At 35.9% G+C, this 21707-nt stretch overlaps 1 protein-coding gene across 4 annotated transcripts in view; it reads right to left on the reverse strand.

Annotated features, from left to right (window-relative positions):
- The window catches only part of stag1a (stromal antigen 1a), a 49401-nt gene that overhangs the window by 7137 nt on the left and 20557 nt on the right, over positions 1-21707 (reverse strand). For all 4 annotated transcript variants that reach the window (XR_007933407.1, XR_007933405.1, XM_051918507.1 and 1 more), the window contains exons 2-22: positions 9657-9799; positions 9129-9243; positions 8880-9032; positions 7498-7594; positions 7318-7394; positions 7022-7226; positions 6472-6623; positions 6151-6224; positions 5948-6071; positions 5758-5856; positions 5608-5687; positions 5415-5522; positions 5135-5249; positions 4852-4969; positions 3710-3813; positions 3537-3629; positions 3363-3452; positions 3076-3279; positions 880-950; positions 683-770; positions 171-251 (exon numbers count right to left, since the gene is read on the reverse strand). Coding sequence is in view for 2 of the 4 variants with exons in the window: in XM_051918507.1 (XP_051774467.1) it covers positions 171-251; positions 683-770; positions 880-950; positions 3076-3279; positions 3363-3452; positions 3537-3629; positions 3710-3813; positions 4852-4969; positions 5135-5249; positions 5415-5522; positions 5608-5687; positions 5758-5856; positions 5948-6071; positions 6151-6224; positions 6472-6623; positions 7022-7226; positions 7318-7394; positions 7498-7594; positions 8880-9032; positions 9129-9243; positions 9657-9685 (2277 nt within the window). In the remaining 2 variants the exon portion in view is untranslated. The remainder of the gene's footprint in view (positions 1-170; positions 252-682; positions 771-879; positions 951-3075; positions 3280-3362; positions 3453-3536; positions 3630-3709; positions 3814-4851; positions 4970-5134; positions 5250-5414; positions 5523-5607; positions 5688-5757; positions 5857-5947; positions 6072-6150; positions 6225-6471; positions 6624-7021; positions 7227-7317; positions 7395-7497; positions 7595-8879; positions 9033-9128; positions 9244-9656; positions 9800-21707) is intronic.

Raw genomic sequence — 21707 nt, forward strand, 5'->3', positions numbered from 1 at the left:
AATAAACGCACCTTTATTGCTTGTTCGGCCTGGTCATATTCAATAAAAGATGAGATCAATTCTGGATATAAAAACAATGGATGAATGGTTCAGTGCTGCTAATGAAAAGGTTGCAGTGTATTCAAAACCACCTGCTAAATAATAAGGCATTAAATAGATGCCTTACAGACCTTGGATGGAGATCCCTCTGTGATTTTCACCAGCTGCCACAGTATAGAGTAATGAGAACACTGAAGAGCCTGCACTGCTATCTACAAACCACACAATGAAACACACTCAGCTTCAGAACATAACATGATCTACATGAAATCTGCATTAGTCACCTGAAAATCTTCAATAACTGCGTGAATCTTACGGAGAGAATAAAAAAAAAACAATTGTATGACACAAAACTTTTTCCTTTTTCTTTCTAATGAAATAAATCAGTATTTCATGTGCAATTCTCAGTAATCTAATAAAGAAAGTCATCCATTTAGAAGATTGTTTTGTAAAAATGTTTAAATTACTGTCAACAAAAACTTCAACAATGTATCAATACTAAACATGATGTATAGATACTTTATTACAGTACTGAGAAAGGTCATGAAAATAATGTCATAATGCAATTAATTGGGTTGAAATGTGATATGTTTTTTGACAGGCTTCATGAGATTCCTCCATCTCATATCTGAAACAGACGCACCTGCTCTGGCATAGAGCCCTGCTCTATTCCCGTCCTTAGCAACCTGTAGCAGTTCCCAAACAAATCCCATCTGGTCAAGTCATGAGCACTGATGGAGAAGAGAAACGGACACATTGCTTGTTCATTAGCACTCAATGACTCCAAGTAGTCAGAAGTAACTTGCTTTTGCTCAGTAATTTGAAAAGACAGCAGCGTACTTGTGAAAGGCTGTGAGTCTCTTAAGAGTGGAGAGAACGTTGTAGATGTCGTCGTCATCTGCCTCTTCCCCCTGTAAGGCAGACATTCATAAATGTTTGATCAGAGAACCTGACATAAATCTAAGAATCATACACGGTCATTCACCAACTCTAGTTATAGACTCTACCATTGTTGGGGGTAACTCATTACAAGTAACTTGAGTTACGTAATCAGATTACTTTTTCAAGTAACTAGTAAAGATTTACTTTTTTAATTTACAACAAAATATGTGTTACTTTTTCAAATATAAGTTACTTTTTCAAATTTAGTGACTGACAGCTCTCCTGTCCCCATGTTGAGAGAAATAAAGCGCAGAGGTGTTGTGTGCGCCGTGTGAACATGATGGTTATTGTAGTTCTAGACTAAATGTGAACATTCATTTACTCATCTCACTTGCACGAAAACGTTAAGTATTCCTCTAAACGAATAAAAAGTGAAATGCAAACCTGTAATAATTAACTATATTAAATTACACAAATATACTTTACATACAATTATATGTATTTAATCTCACTTTATTAACCAATGTCTTTGCTGCTGATCTTTAATGATCTAATTCAACCATTAGATTTAGAAATACGAGTGTTGAACTTCCTTCTCCTGTATCCTATTCTTCTTCAATCCAGAATGGCAGCACATATGCATTTGCCAAAAATAGAACTTTTTTTGTTGTTATTGAAAAACAAACATGCAAGCCCAGCCCAGGTGAGAAAAAGTAATGCAAAAGTAATGTAACGCATTACTTTTCATAAAAAGTAACTAAAGCCTCGTTCAGACTGTCAGTCCAAATCCGATTATTCGTGTATCCGATTGGAATCTGATCTAAAAATTTTAATGTCCACACTGTGTATCGCAAGTGTTCAGATCCGATTTGTGTGTCCATAGCGCTTTTTCGTTTTCCGGAATATCTGCATTGGTTTCTATGGCAATGACGCTGCGTTTGTAGGTATACGCCAAAAACAACAGCAACATGGAGGGGTTTGCAATACAGATGTTGAATTATTTACATCATGACAATGTGTAGCCGCCGGCGCTGGACTACTGCGTTATGATGAGGCAACGGCAGAAACATAGGAGGCAGGTATGAGCGGCTTTATTCCGTGCTGTCGTCTCCCCCGGTCTCAAAACATGTCTCAGTTATAGCCTATTGCTAATTTCTGCTTGTCCGGCACTTTGCAACAACACAGCCTTGTTTCTGCAGCGTCTTTCAGCATGTTTCCAATAACAACATTTACGTTGTGTGAGAAAGTCACATAAAACACGTGAAATGAAAGTGAAAGTGAATCAGAGCGGTCAGACTGAAACTAATTTCCAGAAATGCAATTTGAATAGGATTCCAAACCACATATGAATGTAACTCGAAACGGATTTGTAAAAATCGCATTTCATGTGGTTTTTGGCCGTTCAGACTTGCTAAATCTGATCGGATTTCAATCGGATATGCACAAAAATCGGATTTGGACTGACAGTCTGAATGAGGCTTAAGTAATACAATTAGTTACTTTTTTAGGGAGTAATGCAATATTGTAGTGCATTACTTTTAAAAGTAACTTTCCCCAACACTATAACAACCTCAGTTTTTAAAAGAGGGAACGATGAATAAAGTTCTGAGATGTCAAACAAAAAACAAAACTCTGCTGTTAAGCACCAAAAATGGCACAAAAAACAAAAAAAAGTCCCATAAAAGTAGTTTATATATGATTTATGCTTTTTTTTTTTTTACCAAGTTTTCTGAAGCCATACATGATGAAATTCGAATCGATTGTTCCAATTGGCAAAAGATTCATTCAGTCCAATTTGTGAACTGGATTAACCAGTTGACTGAAAGGAACCAGTTAAAAAAAACGATTCATTCTTTGTTGGGTTCAACTTACTGAATCACTCATTTGGTTGCAGTGAATAATCTGTGAATAATGACAAAAAATTTAAGTCCGTTCCTCAAACAAAGCTATCATATTGCTTATGACACATTTTTGATGTACTTTTCAGCTGTCGAAAAGAGCTGCAATGTTAAAACATAACAGCATAAAAGTTTGGAATGACATGAGGCTGATTAAATTAAGTCAGATCTGTCATTCTTCTGAATATCTTTTGTAATTGATGTTATACTTTAACAATCTCTCTAAGTCTGTCCGTCACCTCCACAGAGCCCTCACCGCCTGCAGCAGCTCCTCTACCGAGTGGTTGAAGCGGTCGGTTAGTTCATCAATGAGCTGACTGCGGCCGATGTCAACGCGGTTCATGATGGTGTACTCCTCACTGCACAGGATGCTATAGGTCTTACTGCAGGCCTCCAGCACCTCCGTGTCCGTGTGCTTCTCCACCACAAACTTGATCTGCTTGAGCAATGCGTCCAAGTGCTGGAATGTGCAAAGTCAGTCTATCAGCTAACGGTGAATGAAATTCAAGCATTCATTGAGATCCAGCTGGAGAAACTGCTTACCTTCTCCATTCTCCCAGCACTGTACACATCCAGGTCAAAGAACTGTGGGATCTGTAGGAGGTTGGCTACTTTCTCTGCATCTGTCTGGTACTATAAGTGGAAAATGGGTTTATCAGCATATGAATGAGCTATTTGTGATATGAGAGCATGAAAACAGAAGACTTTTCTTCCTACCTTTGAGAGTAACATGGGAAGAGCCATGATGAAGTGCTCTGTTAATTTGTTTTTGTCATCAATCTGCGTCTTCCTTTCCTTCGCAGTCAAGACCTACTCAGCAAGAAAGATTCAACTAAGTACTGATGGCAAAAAATGGTTTTATAATAATGCTTGTCAGGTAAAGGTCTTACCCTTTTCCCAGTCCCTCTCCCCACAGGAGGGTGGGCCTCAGCAGCCTGACGAATAGTACAGACAGTCAGCTCGATCAGAGAACTCTCCTGCCTGTCTGACAACACTGAAGACAAACAGAGAGAGTCAGAGAGAGAGCCATGCTTATGGTGCACATGCACATATTTGACCATTTAGGAGAATATAAAGGTAGATATGTGCATTTGACACATATGACATGAAATATGGCTCACAGATAGGGGAAGATGGGCACCTTTTACTCCAGTGAATATTTCTCAGGGTAGGTGAGTTTATTTTTCAAAGTGATATTTTGTATACACATACACTACCATTCAAATGATTGGGGTCTGTACGATTTTTTTTTATGTTTTTGAAAGAAGTCTCATGCTCACCAAGGAAAAAATACAGTAAAAACAGTAATATTGTAAAATATTATTACAATTTAAACTCTTTTCTATTTTAATATATTTAAAATATTGTGATGGCAAAGCTGAATTTTCAGCAGTCATTACTCCAGTCTTCAGTGTCGCATGATCCTTCAGAAATCATTCTGATATACTGATTTGGTGCTCAAGAAACATTTCTTATTACTATCAATGTCAAAAACAGTTGTGCTGCTATAATATTTTTGTGGAAACCATGATACATTTTTTTCAGGATTTTTTGATGAATAGAATGTCCTTGCTGAATAAAAGTATTAATTTCTTTCAAAAAATAAATCTTACTGACCCCAAACTTTTGAAAAGGTAGTGTATATCATCAAATTTCGGTATCAAAAAAGCCAAGCAGAGAACATTTACTGCCTAGTTGAAAGATACAGTTCATGAAATACATGTAGCGTAGCATGTTTTCACACTACATAGTGTGAGTCGTCACATTGGAACATGTCATTATCTGTAAAGCCTATAATTAGTAGAATGTTTAAATTTAAACAGTAAACCAATTATGGCACATAAAACAAATAATGGAACAGCACAAGTTTTGAACTGTCTTTAAAACCAACATAAAATGCTAGAATTTTGTCTGAAAACACAACAGTTTTTGAGATAAAACCTTTTGTGACAACTAGCCCCACTCTCCACTATGCTTCATCTACTATGATCTACTATGGGTGGCAGTAAAACCCCTCTCAGGGTGACCATACCCTCCTCGCCCTGCACTGGCTCCTCCAGCAGCAGTTCGGTCATGCACTCCCAGTCCTTCAACAGCTCCTGAGAGCTTTCCCACAAGCTGTCCACTAGATAGGCAGCATGTTCATGCAGCTGGAAACACAACACATGTACATCATGTGAGCTCTGACACAAACACAATAGATTCTGACCAATATAAACAAAACTACCTGGATTCTAGTGACACCTCAGGAGACAAATATTATGTTAACCTATCATACTTCATCGTAAGCAGCTGATCATCAGTTGCGGCCTTACCTCACTCTCCAGGAAGAAGAGCACCAGCATGCGGATGAGGTTTCCGTTTGGGCTGCTCCTGCCCCGACGTTTGGCCAGAGCCTCCTCCGCCTGAGGATCATGTCTGCTAAACAACCTATACATCACGCAGCACAGAGAGTGGACACAAAAAAAATTAATTAAATTAAAAATAATATATAAAAATTAAATAAAAAAATTAGGGGGAAAAAAATAAATAAAATAAAACAAAAAAAGTCAGAAAAAAGTTTATTTTATAGAGAAAGTATGCAAGCTGGCTCACTTTCGATGTAAAAACTCCCCAGCGGCCACTGCCACAGGCCTGTGAGCGGAGTACACTAGATGATAGACATTCTCACAGTCTTCATTAGACAGTGCGTCCTCACTACCCCTGAACAAATGAAGAACATTTGATTGAGGAAAGCATCCAGACTGCAGTTATGTACAGCATTTGATAGCATCTGAGCTTCACTCACTGAAGGATTAGTGTGACCAGTCTAATGGCCTCCACAGCCACATCATATTCTTTATCCAGCGTCATAGACACAATACGGTCCTGTGAGGAGATTGTATTGTCATAAAGACATTCAGAGAATTGTAATACCTCTCCTGAACTGTGTTCTTACCTTGAAGCGGTTTGTGAAGAGCTCGAGCTTTGGAAACAGTTCACGGTTTGTGTAGAGGTTTTGTAAGGCTTTTAAACACTTCAAGCGTACTTCACCTTGCTTGAAATGGAGAATGCTGATATTAATACACTGAAAAAGAAGTATTACTGGGGCAAAAGTGCTGCTCTTGGTGTATTCGGATATGGCGTACCCGGTCGTGTAACGTCCAGCCCACGTACTTCAGGTAGCTGTCATTCAGGAAGGCATCGCTGTACATTTTCATCCACACACCGATCTCCTCTATACAAATCGCTCTGATTTCAGCTATTGCATCTCTGCCAGTCACACAGAAGATGAGATCAGATTCACAGCTACATGTAAGCTATTATTGTGAGAAGATACAACTTTGATCACCTATAACGATGAACAAAGATTCCCTTGAAGATCGAGTTCATCATGTTTTCGATTTCATCTTGGTTTTCTTGAAGCTGGTGAGAATGTTCATATGAGTAAATGATCAGCAGTATAATGACCGTCTATTGACACAATCTGACTTTTCACATATTCTGTCTTCATTTTGTGGGAATTCTGTGGAATATGTGAGGACTTTGTTAACAGGTGTTTAAATTCTGTGGAAATCTGCAGATCTTTCTCAGAAGATCTGTGCATTGGATTTCATGTGGACCTATCAGTCTACAAAAAAATAACATGGGTCTAGAAAGACAGGTGTAATACCTCTTTCCTCTTATGGAGTAGGAGTTCCAGCTTCTCAGTTGCTCTCTTTCCCACCATTTTGTTGCGTTCAGCTTCGTACTGTCTCTGTGTGTTGTCCTGGTTAATGCTCAGGTTCAGAGCCACGTTCACCAGAGCTGTCATGAGCTTCATGGCTAAGGAACAGGAATAAAGGACAGGTATGCAAACTTCTTTTTTAACAGAATTTAAAAATATTTCTCTCTACTTCAGTTGTCTCAGGCCATTTTCACACTGTTATGGAACCCATTAAATATGACTAGACAAATTAGTTACATTTATTATTATTATTTAAATATTTTTATTAGATTAAATTGATTAAAATACAAAAGAAATATATAGCTATAATATTAATACTGCTGAACTGTAAAGTAAAAAAAAAGTATTTAATCATACAGAACAACAATAAAATTAGTATTCATTTATTTGTTTTTAAACGTTAAATTATTAAACTTTTATTTCTGCAGAAAACGCAGGGAGACCTTTTTGTTGACAACAGATTTATAAACGATTCTCATTACAAATTTGGGTTTACCTGCTAGAGTGCTGGTGTGTCTGAAGGCTCGGACCTGCGAGTCCGACAGACCCGTGAGCAAAGAAATGACCGTGTCCATCATGTACTCGTCGTAGATGATGCTGTACTGGCACTGACGGATCAGGACGCAGATGAACTCACAGAAGTTGTAGCGAAACTTCTTCCACAAAGGGCCAGAAATGGTTAAAGGGTAATCACCACTGTCCTGCATTAAAACACCAAAAATTACCTACTTAGACTGGAGTACAAATGTTGTTTGACTACACTAGCTTCTGTAAATCCAGCAGAAAGGGTACCTCGTCAAACTCTTCAGTCATTTTGCGGATGATTTCAGCATTCTGCATGTTGCGAAACATTTCGATTCTTACAGTGCCTGAAATGAAGGATTATCAGTAATCAATACTATTATGAATGAACAATATATTATTATTGATCAATAATACAGACAGACATTTATGAGCATAAGTTATTTGTACCTTTACAGCCAGAGCACTGGATGAAGAAGTTGATGAGGTCCAAAAGTGCTATATCTCTGTCCTGCTTGTACGATTCAATCCAGTCATCAACGACCGACTGAAAAGATTTAGGAACAGCTGTGTAACTATTTACACAAACACAGCAGACGAGCTGCTCAACACTTGCTTCTTTAGCAGAACAATCTGGCTTAAGTGAGTTATTAGGTGAGTCTGACATGGAGGATGTAATAACTGCACAACTTCATCTGTTACATATTCAGCATCTGCTCCTGATCTGAAACATTTGAAAAACACCTATACATTTTACTCTTCATTTAACACTGAAAAAATACACACTGTTTAATATTTTATAGTTAGGGCTGTTAAATGAATGTGTTAATGTATGCAATTAATTATACAATACCGTTCAAAAGTTTGGGGGTTTTAATGTTTTTGTTTTTTTTTTCTCTTATGCTCATCTAAAACATTACAATTTCAACTGTTTTCTATTTACATATACTAAACAATGCAATTTATTGCTGTAATGGGCAAAGCAGTCATTACTCCAGTCTTCAGTGTCACATGATCCTTCAGAAATCATTCTATTATGCTGAATCGGTAATAAAAACATTTATTATTATTACGAATGTTTAACAGCTGTGCTGCTTAATATTTTGTGGAAATTATAATACATTTTTTCTTGAATAAATAGAGAATACAAAAGAACAGCATTTATTTGAAATAGAAATCTATTGTAACATTACAATTGTCTTTAGCGGTCGGTGCCGATAGCCTAGTGGGTAGCGCACAGACACGTAGCACTGTTGTGGTTCGGGCCACCGAGTTCGAGTCCTGGCTCGTGGACTTTTTCCGATCCCGTTCCCCCTACCTCACTTCCTGTCCACTCTATACTATCCTATCATAATGACGGCAAAATTTACTGTAACTCTATCAATTTATGTAGCTTTGCTGAATAAAATTAGTAATATCTTTTTAAAAAATAGATCTTACTAACCCCAAACTATTCAAAGGTAGTGTACAAGTTTAACACAATTACATTATTTAACACTGTTAGCAAATTTATTCAATTTGACATTATAACCGTTTCATTCGGTTCTATGTGATTTCTATAAACTGACTTTACTCTGTAAATAATAAAAAAAAAAAAACCTTTTTTTTTTTTTTTTTTTACATATAATCTATGTATAAATGAAACCCAGATGGGATATTTTATAAATGTCATTTGCATTTTTTGTGTGGTGAAATGCAATTATCATCAAAGCTGACCAAATAAAAATACCACCTAACTGAAATTACATTAGACATAAGAAACCTAAAACCAATTTAAGCAAATCTGCATGGTGATCAGTTTTCTCGTATGATTTTATACTTGAATTTTATACCTGCATAGCGCTCTTTCCCTGTTTGACCACTTCAAACAGAGTAACGGGATCCCCCTCTCCATTCTGCTGAGCCATTCCATTGGCCTTCCGCCCCCGCGGGGGTCCCATTAAGCCTTTTTCTGAAGGTGACTTCCGAGGCTTCTTGTTGGGTGCCTGGAGACAGGGGGAATAAAAATTTAAAAGTTAAACCACATTAAAAAATTTTTTTTCTGTGGTAAGTCTAGAAAACAGTTTTTGTGTGAGGCATACCGGTGGTCTGCCAGGCCTTCCTCTCTTCTTCTTGGTCTTTCCATCTCCAGGGTCGTCCAGCTCACTCATGCTCATACTGAGACTCACTGTGTCCTGACCCGACTCACCGGAGTCCCTGTGAGAAAAACACACCACAGGCTCCTCATGAACTCTGAACATCTGTGTCATGAAAAGAAATATTATTTTTGTCCACATCTGATGTAAATTAAACGCAAAATTCTGCTATTGAGTGTTTTTGCAAGCTTAATTCTAATATTTAATTTATTATTATTTAAAAATAATTTATTAAATATGTGGATTACTTTTATGATGGATGGATGCACTTTCTTGGGCTTCAAAATACAACGGCCCATTCACTACTAATATAAAGCTTGGAAGAGCCATGTTTTAATATAACTCCGATTGTGGTTCTCTGAAAGAAGATCTAGGATGCCTTGAGGGTGAGTAAATCATGGGATAGTTTTCATTTCATTTAGTTGTAGCTGAAGTGAACTCCAGCCTATATGTGGAAATGAAGCTTGGACTCACTGTAGCACTGGCAGCTCTGAGGTGATCATGATGATGGAGGGGCAGCTGGTGTGTTACAGGCCTGGTGTGTAGTGATCTGCTGGGAGGAGCTCTTTCAGTGTGCTTTAAGTGCTGATGACAGTATTAACACTGCAACTCTGAGCCTGCAGGAGACAAAAGGGAAAAACAATCAAACATTTGTAAAGATCTTTAGGCACTTTATTTCTGAAATATTATTTCACCTACAAGATCTAGATTCCATAATTAATGACTTTATACAAAGCAAATGTTTCTCATTTAAAAATGAGTAATAATTTGCATATTTCGATTTATATTCCATAGAAATCTGAAATACTGTGAATAATGCATTTTTAAATAATGTCAAAGCCATGAACTTGACACAGTGTTCAGGGTTTGTAACCCTGCAGATCTTCTGAAACACTGGAAAATGGACATTAAGTAAAGTTGAAAAAAGGCTAAACAGAGACACCAACTGGTCATTTGATGAACTGCAGCAGCACATCATTAACAGATGTCAATCTACAGTCACATCAGGAAAGAGCCCTACAGATCCACACACAGGTATTCTGCTTCAAAAACATTTTAACACAAAATCAAATCCATTTCAATATCACTGACAAAAAAAATATCTGGGTATTTTATTTCAGATTTAGTTCAGATAAATCTTTTCTACTCATAAAATTAACAGTTTGATTTTTTTTTTTTTTTTTTTTTTTTTAAAGGGTTAAGTATGAAATGAATTTGTGTCACTGACTGGCCAAAAGTGAATTAAACTGATTTATTTAGCATGAAGCTTTCACCTCGCAAAAGCAACAGAACAATAAAAGGGTCTGTTTGATTGTTAATACAGCATGGGGGCAAAAATATTATGCATTTCATTTAAAACATCAGTTAAATAGTAAAAGATGACATTTTTGTATGAATGTGCATGTTGTTCTGACTAAAGTTAACTATCACCACTAGGGGCAGTATAAACCATAAAGTACTTGACCTTTAATGATTCTTTGATGGCATAACAAAATGTGTTTTTTGAGAATTTCCAAACATATAAAAATTAAAATTAATGTCCAGTTGGCTCTAAGATACAATACTGATCATGAACACACTTTTAGAGTGAGTTTTCTCTCACTAACAGAATGCTGAACTGCAGAGGATGTAAAGCACTTCTTGGACAACAGTAGGGGGCAGGCTAAGAAAGTTTTCATTAAAATGTTATTCACTAATGCTTAGATGAGGAAATGCACACAAGTTTGAATCGCACCATAATACTCTCTTTCTTCCGCTCTACCATAATAATCATCTTTCTTTCGCTATATCTCTCTCTTTTAATGCAGAAAACTCTCACAGTGATGCAAAAAGAAAACCAGGCCATGCCAATTACTTCCAGAGAAATATGTACTCTAAGAAAGGTGAAATATGTCATAACGGAAAAGAAAGTGTAATTGCATAAATCAAAAGTTATTCATTTTGATCATCACTATATGGTGAATAAAGAGTCAATAAAATGAGATGAAACAGGATCGGGATGTGAGTGTAAAGTGGTGTAAAGATGAGGTGAATATTATCCTCTTTAGACTGCCACTAGATGGCTGTATGCTGTAGGTGTCCTTGAAAGAATCTGTTTTACAGGTGCGAGTCTGCAGTGAAGTTAAACTGAGTAACTGTCAGGACACAAGGACAAAAACTCTTGTGTAGAGAGGCAAAGTCATGAATTATGTGAGCTTTAACAAGAATTCAGCAGAATAAATGTAAGTAAAAGAGTGTAGGAAAACTATCTGGTTTATATCTGACCCTGTAACCTCATCCTCAGTGGCATCGTGAACACATGGGAGTGCTCTAAATATGACCTCCCCTCCCCCACTGTTGTCACATTGCCGCTAAACGCACCACCACACGGCCACATTACACCTCGCTGACACCACCGCACCACTGAGAAAACTACAACACACGTGTCTGAAAATAAACAGAAATTGAGGTGAAAATGCCACTGATTTTTTTAAAACCCTGTAATTAATTAAAAAATTAATTTTTTTTTAATCTGTTGTGTAACATTGGATCAATTTCTCAGAATTCAATTCTAGGCCAATCTAGTTATGGGTTTAATAGAACAGTTGTATAAAAAAAAAAAAAAAAAAAAAAAAAAAAGCCCTACTATAAAGGTGAAGTTATATTGCATATACAGTGTAATTGAAAGGAACAACAATGATTCATCATGAAAACACATTAACTGTGTGACTTTTTTTCTCCTCATCTTCATTGAACACTGATCGTAATCCAGTAACAACTACACAAGAACAATTCTACAATTTTAATGTTATTTTAATTCTATTAGTTATTTTTCAGAGGTGGTTTAATAAAAATTAAACTAAAAAATATGATGTCTGTTTACCATTGTACAGTTTTATTTGTAGTGTTTTTTTTTTTTTTTTTTTTTTTGCATTTTAATTAAGATTATGTTAATAAAACTAAATGTGTATAATTTTAAGAATGGTAGCAGCCCTTCTTGAAAGTTTGGAAGACCCCATAGTAGGCCCGGCCTCCTGATTAAAATCCATTGTTTTAGGGGCCGTTAAGAAAACGGTTTTCTACTAAAAACGTATAACTTTTTATGTGTTTTGGCCATTCATTTATATGACAACACCGTTTTGGGGGCCATTATCGTCTTTGTGTAAACTACAAAAACGCAAATTTGTGAAAATGGTGACATGATGTTCTTTACAAAGTGACATCGCTAACTATTGGCCTGGCATGTACAATACAGAATTTTTAATTGTTTTCACGGATCCGTTAGAATGGGGATCATTTTGACAATGTTGTCGTCTGTATGCTAAAATGCAAAGGAAAAATGTTTCCGTTTTAAGTACACTGTTGTCGTGTAAACGTACTCTTACAGTCTACACACACACACGTTTGTTTTTTGTGAATTGTGGGGACATTCCATAGGCGTAATGGTTTTTATACTGTACAAACCGTATTTTCTATCGCCCTACACCAACCCTACACCTAGACCTACCCATCACAGAAAACTGTGCACATTTTTACTTTCTCAAAAAAACTCATTCTGTATGATTTACAAGCCTTTTGAAAAATGGGGACATGGGGTAATGTCCTCATAAGTCACCCTCTCCTTGTAATATCTATGTCATACGTATGTCATTCTACAAATTTGTGTCCTGATATGTCACAAAAATGCGCGCACAAACACACACACACACACAACATATTCTTCCACATACACATTCTTCCTGCAAGATGCAGGAAGATGGAGAAAAACTGAATGGAGGCGTATTGAGGTGTCTTAAACTAGATGTGATAATGATACAGTGTCCTTGAAAGGACTGCTTGTGAAGCTGCTTCATACATGACAACTGCTCTCTCTTGGTCAGTGGCAGCACCAACACAGATTTAAAACTTCGAATCGAAATTCGAATTTGAATCGAGGTTGCGACCTTTCAACAATTAACATGCATCTCTTAAGCTTTTTTAATGCCATCTTAAAATCTTAAAAAGCACGGAAAAAACAACTAGGCATGATGGAAGATGTCTATCTGATATATTTACCTAGAACAACAATAAGTATGTTTATTTTTCAACAAAATACAATTATTAAAAAACAGCAAAAAAAAATAAAAAAATAAATATATATATATATATATAATTTTATAAAATTCAATGGTCAAATAAAAAAATTTTACATGCACTTTTCTCTAGTTTTGATGTCAAAAAGAGACACGCACACACTAAATAAAATGCCAGAACCAATAAGTCCAGAAGAAAACTGGGCAAATGGGCAAAAATGTACATTTTAATAACCTTTCGCTTGTTAATGTTTAGATGTTGTTGGATTAAGCATATACCAAATACTGTTGGGCTTAATAATATTGAAGCCCACTGATTTAAACTGCATAGGGGTCATTGACGAATAAGCTAGCTAGTTAGCTTGCTAGCGAGCTAGCCAAAGGACAAGTTTTTAAAATATTACAACATTTTCCATATTTTATAGTGGTTGTACCAAATGACCTGATGTTTTGGGACATGCGTATGAGTAAGTGAAAACATGAATTTTTCAAATAGTTAAAAAGAGTTAGTTATTTTACTTCAAGACCATGTAGTCCTTTGCAGGTGTCTGAATGATGTCACATCCTGTCACATGCTATTGACCACATGACTTGATCCAAAACGGTCCCTTTATATTAGTTACTCCGAATGACATCAATGAAATTAATTTTTCCGGATATTCTTTCTCATAACAAAGCAACGACTTCTACACATAATTTTAATACCATTTTGCACTAGGTTGATATATGATGTTATAAAATCATGGCAGAATAAAAAATATATACATTTAATACATTTTAAGATATTTTAATCACAAATGAAATGGCTGCATTGGCCTTTGGATGGTTAAACCGAATGACCTTTTGACACTTTAAAATACACTATATTGCTAAAAGTTTTGGGACGCCTGCCTTCACGTGCACATGAACTTTAATGACATCCCATTATTAATCCGTAGGGTTTAATATGGAGTTGGCCCACCCTTTAAAGCTATAACAGCTTCAACTCTTCTGGGAAGGCTTTCCACAAGGTTTAGGAGTGTATTTATGGGAATTTTTGACCATTCTTCTAAACGTGCATTTGTGAGGTCAGGCAGTGATGTTGGCGAGAAGGCCTGGCTCGCAGTCTCCGCTCTAGTTCATCCCTCTGTGCAGGCCAGTCAAGTTCCTCCACACCAAACTTGCTAATCCTTGTCTTTATGGACCTTGCTTTGTGCACTGGTGCGCAGTCATGTTGAAACAGGAAGGGGCCACCCCCAAACTGTTCCCACAAAGTTGGGAGCATGAAATGGTCCAAAATGTCTTGGTATGCTGAAGCATTAAGAGTTCCTTTCACTGGAACTAAGGGGCCAAGCCCAACCCCTGAAAAACAACCCTACACCATAATCCCCCTCCACCAAACTTTACACTTGGCACAATGCAGTCAGGCAAGTACCATTCTCCTGGCAACCACCAGACCCAGACTCATCCATCGGATTGCCAGACAGAGAAGCTTGATTCATCACTCCAGAGAACACGTCTCCACTGCTCTAGAGTCCAGTTGCCGACGCTTTGCATTGCACTTGGTGATGTAAGGCTTGGATGCAGGATGAAACCCATTCCATTAAGCTCTCTACACACTGTTCTTGAGCTAATCTGAAGGCCACACAAAGTTTGGAGGTCTGCAGCTATTGACTCTACAGAAAGTTGGCGACTTCTGCGCACTGTGCGCCTCAGTATGCGCTGACCCCGCTCTGTGATTTTACATGGCCTACCATTTCGTGGCTGAGTTGCTGTTGTTCCCAATTGCTTCCACTTTGTTATGATACCACTAACAGTTGACCGTAGAATATTTAGTAGTGAGGAAATTTTAGGAATGGACTTATTGCACAGGTGGCAACCTATCACGGTACCACGCTTGAATTCACTGAGCTCCTGAGAGTGACCCATTCTTTCACAAATTTTTGTAGAAGTAGTCTGCATGCCTAGGTGCTTGATTTTATACACCTGTGGCCATAGAAGTGATTGGAACACCTGAATTCAATGATTTGGAGGGGTGTCTCAATACTTGGCAATATAGTATACCTTTATATGTAGCAAAATATGATTAAAACCTTTTGGATTTAATAAAAGAGATCTAGTTGTACTATCTTTGGATGTCATATCTTTGTTTTGTTTTTTATTATTAAGGCCTTTGGACAAAAAATTAGCCGTCACGTCATTGACCCATAGACAAAAAAACCCAGACATATCTTCTGTGTTCCACAGAAGAAAGAAAGTTTAATTCTTACACTGAGATGCATATGTTATTATCAACATGTTGCAAGTCGTTCTTTAATATGGTATCACTTTAATTTTCATTGTGTGAACAGGGTATATCAGCTGACAAACACTGTCCATAATACACTGATCATAACAAAAAAAGGAGCAATGCATCAGCCAGATAAAAACAGCTATTTTCCAGACTGCGGCTTTGGTTTGAGTCCACTGCGTGGAGGGATGAGTGATCAATGTCTAAATAAAGGTGTTGGAGAGCTTGTCTGTGTTGTTTCTGGACGTGATTCAGTGAATCTGTTGCTGTTTTTTATTGATTTGGCGTTACTGAATTCAAACATAAGTCAATATACCTCACCCAGTCCTACAAATATATATATTTCATAAATAACAACATCTAAAACGAGAGGCTGTCAGAGTGTTTGGGTTAAAATAAAATCTTTACACTGACACCATGAGGGAAAATGAAAAAACAACTAGCAAAAAGTTACAGTATGAAAACATTAAGAACGTGGGTGTAAACAGACGACCTTCATCTGCTCCTCATGTTCAGCAGAATCAATCTGAGGCAAATTGAAACGGGCTAATGCAGTAGAGACGGACCTTCGCTCTCTCTCTTCTCAAGTGCTTTATTGGCATAACAAAATTGCTTGCTATTGCCAAAGCAATAACAGAAAATAGAACAACTGAGCAAGAGAGGCAGAGAACATGAACGAGTAGAACAGTTATTAATATATCACACAAATAAATATATATAGCGATTAACAGACAAAAAGCTGAATCTCTAAATGAACTGTACGTGAACAATGCCTTTCTTAAAGGGACAGTTCACCCAAAAATGAACACCATGTCCTTATTTACTCACTGTAATGTTTCAGTGTAAGGATTTTCAAGAATTAATGCTTCTTCTTTTCTTTTTTTTTTTGGCATAAAGCGTGAAGATTCTTCAAAAATCTAAAAAAAGGATTTAGCAGGTAATGTAGTTTGCTTCTACATAGTTTCTCTCTCTCTCTCTTATTCTCCAGTGGTGTGGAGATATGATTAATGAGCACTACTGTGAGGAAAAATGGTGCCTTTTTTTTTTTTTTTTACAAGGGATCTGTCTTCTCTGATATAATCACCTTTGTTTCACAGCTCTCACAGACCTTCCGAGCAATTCTTCTCTTCTTCCCTTAAACTAATAAACCATAAAATACATTTAAAAAAGAATCTCTCAACCTTCTACCCAGTTAGTTTATAAGAGTGGTAAACTCACGCTGCAAGCATTGATGAAACAGACTAATAAGTTGTACGGACATTGAATTATCTGATAACAAACAGCGCAGGTCATTGTGTCACTCACAGTATCATATACAGTCAAACCAAAAATTATTCAGACACTATATTTTTATCATTTTTTTACTAGTGGATGCAGGACACTATAGTTCATTTATGTAAGTGAGAATAGCAAAATAAAGTAAACTGATATATTATACCCAAAAAATCTTCATACAGCGAACTACCAGTAAAACTGATAAAAATTTGGGCCCAAAAATTATTCAGACACTTTGACCTGACCATGTTTTGCTTAAGTGTTATCTGACATTATTAAGATTAATTGTTTTCTGACACAGCTTAACTGAAATGTTCAAGGTGTCTGAATAAATTTTGGTTTGACTGTACAACATAAGCCACCATCACATCTCAGTACCAATACTGTACCTGTCACAAAAACAGGACAACCCATAGTGATTTTGGTCATATTTTGATGGCTTAATTCAAGGAATAATTCAGATATGTTCCACATAATGACTTACGATGGTATATTTTCAACTGAGGTAAAAAGTAATACAATAAAATACTGACAAAATATAAAATATGTCGATTCCAGAAAAAATATTCTGAATTAAAGTAGATTTTTTTTTAAGGTGCAGTCACATTTACCATTGTTTGGTGAATTTTTGCAGGAGAAATCCAGTCATTTCAATAGGAATCCATGCAATCTGGAATTTCACGCAGATTTTGCAATAGGGTCGAAGCTGGTCATGTAAATCAGACATTGACAACAGAAAGCTGCTTGGATCGCTGGGGGGGGGATTTAAGATATATTCTGTGCAAACTTATGGAAGCTTGTTTCCACAATGAAATAAAAAATAAAAAAGGTAATTGTGACTTTTTATCTCACAATTCTGACTTTTTTCTCAGAATTGCATGATATAAGTCAAAATTGCGAGTTATCAAGTCAGAATTTTGCGATATATACTCACAATTGTTGATATATACTCGTATATATAACATTTGATATATACTCGCAAATGTTACGTCCAATTGTTAGGAAATTTTTTTAAAAATTTTCTCAGTTTTTATCTCCCAATTCTGACTTTATAACATGCAATTGCGAGTTTATATCACGCAATTCTGACTTTATAAAGGCGTAATTGTGAGTTAAAATATCGCAATTATAAAAAAAATGTCAGAATTGTGAGATAAAAAGTCACAATTACCTTTTTTTTTTTTTTTTATTTAGTGGCGGAAACAAGCTTCCATACAAACTAGTTTATTAACCACTTCAAGTAAACATATGTTGTTTTAAGAATGTTTGACATCTTTAGTGGAAAACGACAAAATACTGATCAAAAAAATTATTTTTGTAGTCAAACTGGTGAGCTTTGTGCACTCTCATCAGAGCTATTTTTGATCTGTAAGCATGTGGACCGTTAAGTAAGTCTTGCCAGGGCACATCATAATTGCTTATTACTCACACAGATTATTATTAAATTACACTGGTGGTTTGAGGGCAGAGCAGAAATTGTGCAACATTCTCAAAGGGAAAGCAAATAAATTATGTCAGAGTTTTGCAGAGTTTTGCAGCGTGTTCTGTTTGCTCTTCAGTCACCGGCTGCCAACCCAGGATGGCTGCCAAGCTGAGCCGAGACAATATTATTGACCATTGGCTGCATTTTAATCCATAATGGCCTGTAACAAATGCACTGGCCCAAAACAAGCCTCTAAAGACACATCAACCAGTGCAAAACAGTGTGTTTTGAGTAAAACAACTGTTTCGGGCTGGCCTCTAATAAAGCTGCACAAGCTGAGAACGGCTCTAGAGTAATACGGCTCCAGGAAATGGATCTGTTTAAAAATGGAAAAAAAAAAAAAAAAAAAGAAAAAGAAAAAAAGACAAACCTGCAGATGACATAAAACAGCAGTAATTAGAGCTAAAACATGTCAGGATTGAACTAAAATCATCTTTCTCTCCTGATCATTTTCATTTCCTTTTAGATGTTTTTGAATGAAAAAAAAAAAGTACAGTGGACACATTAAGCAGCATGTTTAGTCTGGGATTTGCTCGAATGAGCATGAGCTTTTAAAGACAAACATTATAAAAAAAAAAAGCAAAAAAAAAAACAGTTTCAAATATTACATTAAGCACAGACCGTAACATAACGACAATTGGGCTATTAAATATAACGACACTATGTAATAACCAATAACACCAATGCATTCCTAACAGTCTGATTTTAGGAGGTGGGAACATGTTCGTTGTTCACAAATGCTGTTTTTTCAAGATGCTGAATTTCCACAAGCTATTCCAATATCTGTTCTTTCCAAGCCGCATACTTGTTTCATTAACAGAAACCTTCCAGCTGCAAAAAGTCAAGCAGCACTTAAAATGACATAAATGGGACATTTATCACTGCCAGAGTTCAGCTCAAGCCATCAAAATGATACGTACACATTCAGATAACTGAAAGCTTAAATCGTTCTTCTGTGAGCATCAGCATTAAAACACTTACACATACATTAATTCACACTAAACTGTGTAAACAAATATTGTACAACGGTAATATGGATGATAATATTTTAAATAAAGTTGTATCAAAATAAAATATGAAATATTTTAAATAATTATTGTTTTTGATCCTCTTTAGTCCACTTTCTATTCACACCAACTAATTATATAATAATTTATTACCTTATATTATATAAGTGATAAATATTATCCAATAATAGTGTCTTTGTATCCGACATTATTCATGTTTACTTGAAGTCCAACCCCATAACAGCCAAAAATTTATGAATGTTAAAACAACGTGAAGCTAGAGTACTTTGCATTAGCCATGCTTAAACTTTAGCATTGTTGTGGAGTGAAGCACCACAGAGACATTTATACTTAACCACAAGTTCTTCACAAATTCATTTGGGAGCTCAATTAACATTTGCACTTTCCTTTATACATTTTAACTTAAAATCTTGATGGTGGTGATAGACCAAAAAAAAAAAAAATGACATTATTCCCAACTTCCCACATCCCTGTCTTCACTCCTGAGGCTGACTGCTCCATTGAGTTTAAAGCCCCAAAGAAAACTACAATAGAGCAAATGATGTGATGGAAGGAAAAAAAGACACACAGATGTGAACTCAAACAAAACAGATCATTAGGGTTGGGCATTGACACAAATTTCATGATTCAATTCACAAGCTTACAAATGGATTCAATATCAATTAATCAGGATATAAATCACATACATAGCAAATTTTCTCAACGGGGAAATAAAAATATCTCTTGATACTATAGGAGTCAGTTGGTACTACATTACTATAATGCTTTAGGTTAAAATTAACTGATTTGTGCAGAAACACAAATTAGGACGTTTTTATAATAATAAAGTTAAATGGTCTATGGTCATTGAGTGGCTTTACAAGTTGTTTTTTTGATGAATTTCCACAGTTGAAACACTGATTAAGCGATTACATGAGACATGATACAGATTTTGTTAAGTTGTACTGTATCTTTTAACATACCTTCTAATGTTCATTCATGTTTACTTGGTGCTTTAACTAGTAGTAAAACAGAAGAGATAATCAGCTCAGTGCGCTTCACATTGCTGCTTCGCTTGATCTGAGGCAGCAACAGTGATGTCAAGCCATATTAAAGAGCGATAAAACTGTATTTATTGTTTGAATTTCATAATAAAATTGACAGAATTTGAAATGAGACTTTGTTTTATATCAAAAGTAACAAAGCACAAAGCTTATTGCAATTCATTGGATGGGAGGCACGCTACAAAGTTCTGTTCATTTATCAACTGAAAACAGCATAAACTAAAAGATCAGTTCTTGGGATTTAAGAATCGATATCGATAAAAATTAGAATCGATTAAAATTGAGAAATCAATATTTTTTACCCAACCCTACAGATCATCATTTCTCTGTGTTCATATACACAAGGTCTTGCTCAGACGCAAAGATTAATTATTTGCAATGTTTTATAGCCATTCAATACACCAAGATGTGCAATGAAAAATGTGACTGTATTAATTTAGTCACACACTGCGATCATATCAGATTTATCCACTGAATTACAAAAGTCACATTTTTCATGTAGTGGAGACATTGTTGAATTATTTTATTCAATTGCATTTTTTAACAAAATCCTGCATGACACCAATTTTCCATTTTTTTACTGTGAATTAAAAACTGAGTAGGTGTAAATTTGTGCCATGTGACAGTAGAAATGTGTCAACCAGTATACTGTTATGAATGAGGGGTATTTGTTAGGCACATTGCAAAAGAGGTTAGTTTACAGTTGCCAATGAATCAAAGTCATACTTGCTGCATTAATTGTTCAAATGTATGCTGTCTGACACACTATTCATTTTACAATACTAGCTTAAATGTCTTTTACTAAAATCTCAATTATTACACAGTGTCTGCACCACTGTTCTACACTGCCATTGCTGAATCTACAGCACAAAAATCATATTTTACCTAAGTTGTAAAGTATTAAATGTGAAGTCTTTCTATTGAGTTGTCCTTGTAGGCTGCATGCAAAAAACAAGCATGCAGTGCCAACAGCACATGAGTCTGCTGGTAATGTATAATATATATTAATAAAAAACAGTAAGATTTTTTAATGTTCTTGAAAGAAGCTCACCCAGGCTACAGTTATTTGATCAAAAACAGCAAAACATTAATATTACGTAAAATATTAAATATTAATTTAATATTTCAAATAACTGTTTTCTATTCATTTTAAAATGAGATGGCAAAGTTGAATTTTCAGCAGTCATTACTCCAGTTGTTAGTGTCACATGATCCTTCAGAAATCATTCTAACATCAGGGCTCGCTAAGGATTTTTTCCTCTGGCCCGGCTGGGCCAGTGGTTCAAATTTTTACTTGCCCTGCCAAAATTTTTACTGGCCCCAACACAATTTTTTTTTTTATAAATATATAAATAAAATAGGCCTAGATATTCTT

This window comes from Ctenopharyngodon idella, chromosome 2 (genome assembly GCF_019924925.1).
Source record: "Ctenopharyngodon idella isolate HZGC_01 chromosome 2, HZGC01, whole genome shotgun sequence".
NCBI classification, from domain to species: Eukaryota; Metazoa; Chordata; class Actinopteri; order Cypriniformes; family Xenocyprididae; genus Ctenopharyngodon; species Ctenopharyngodon idella.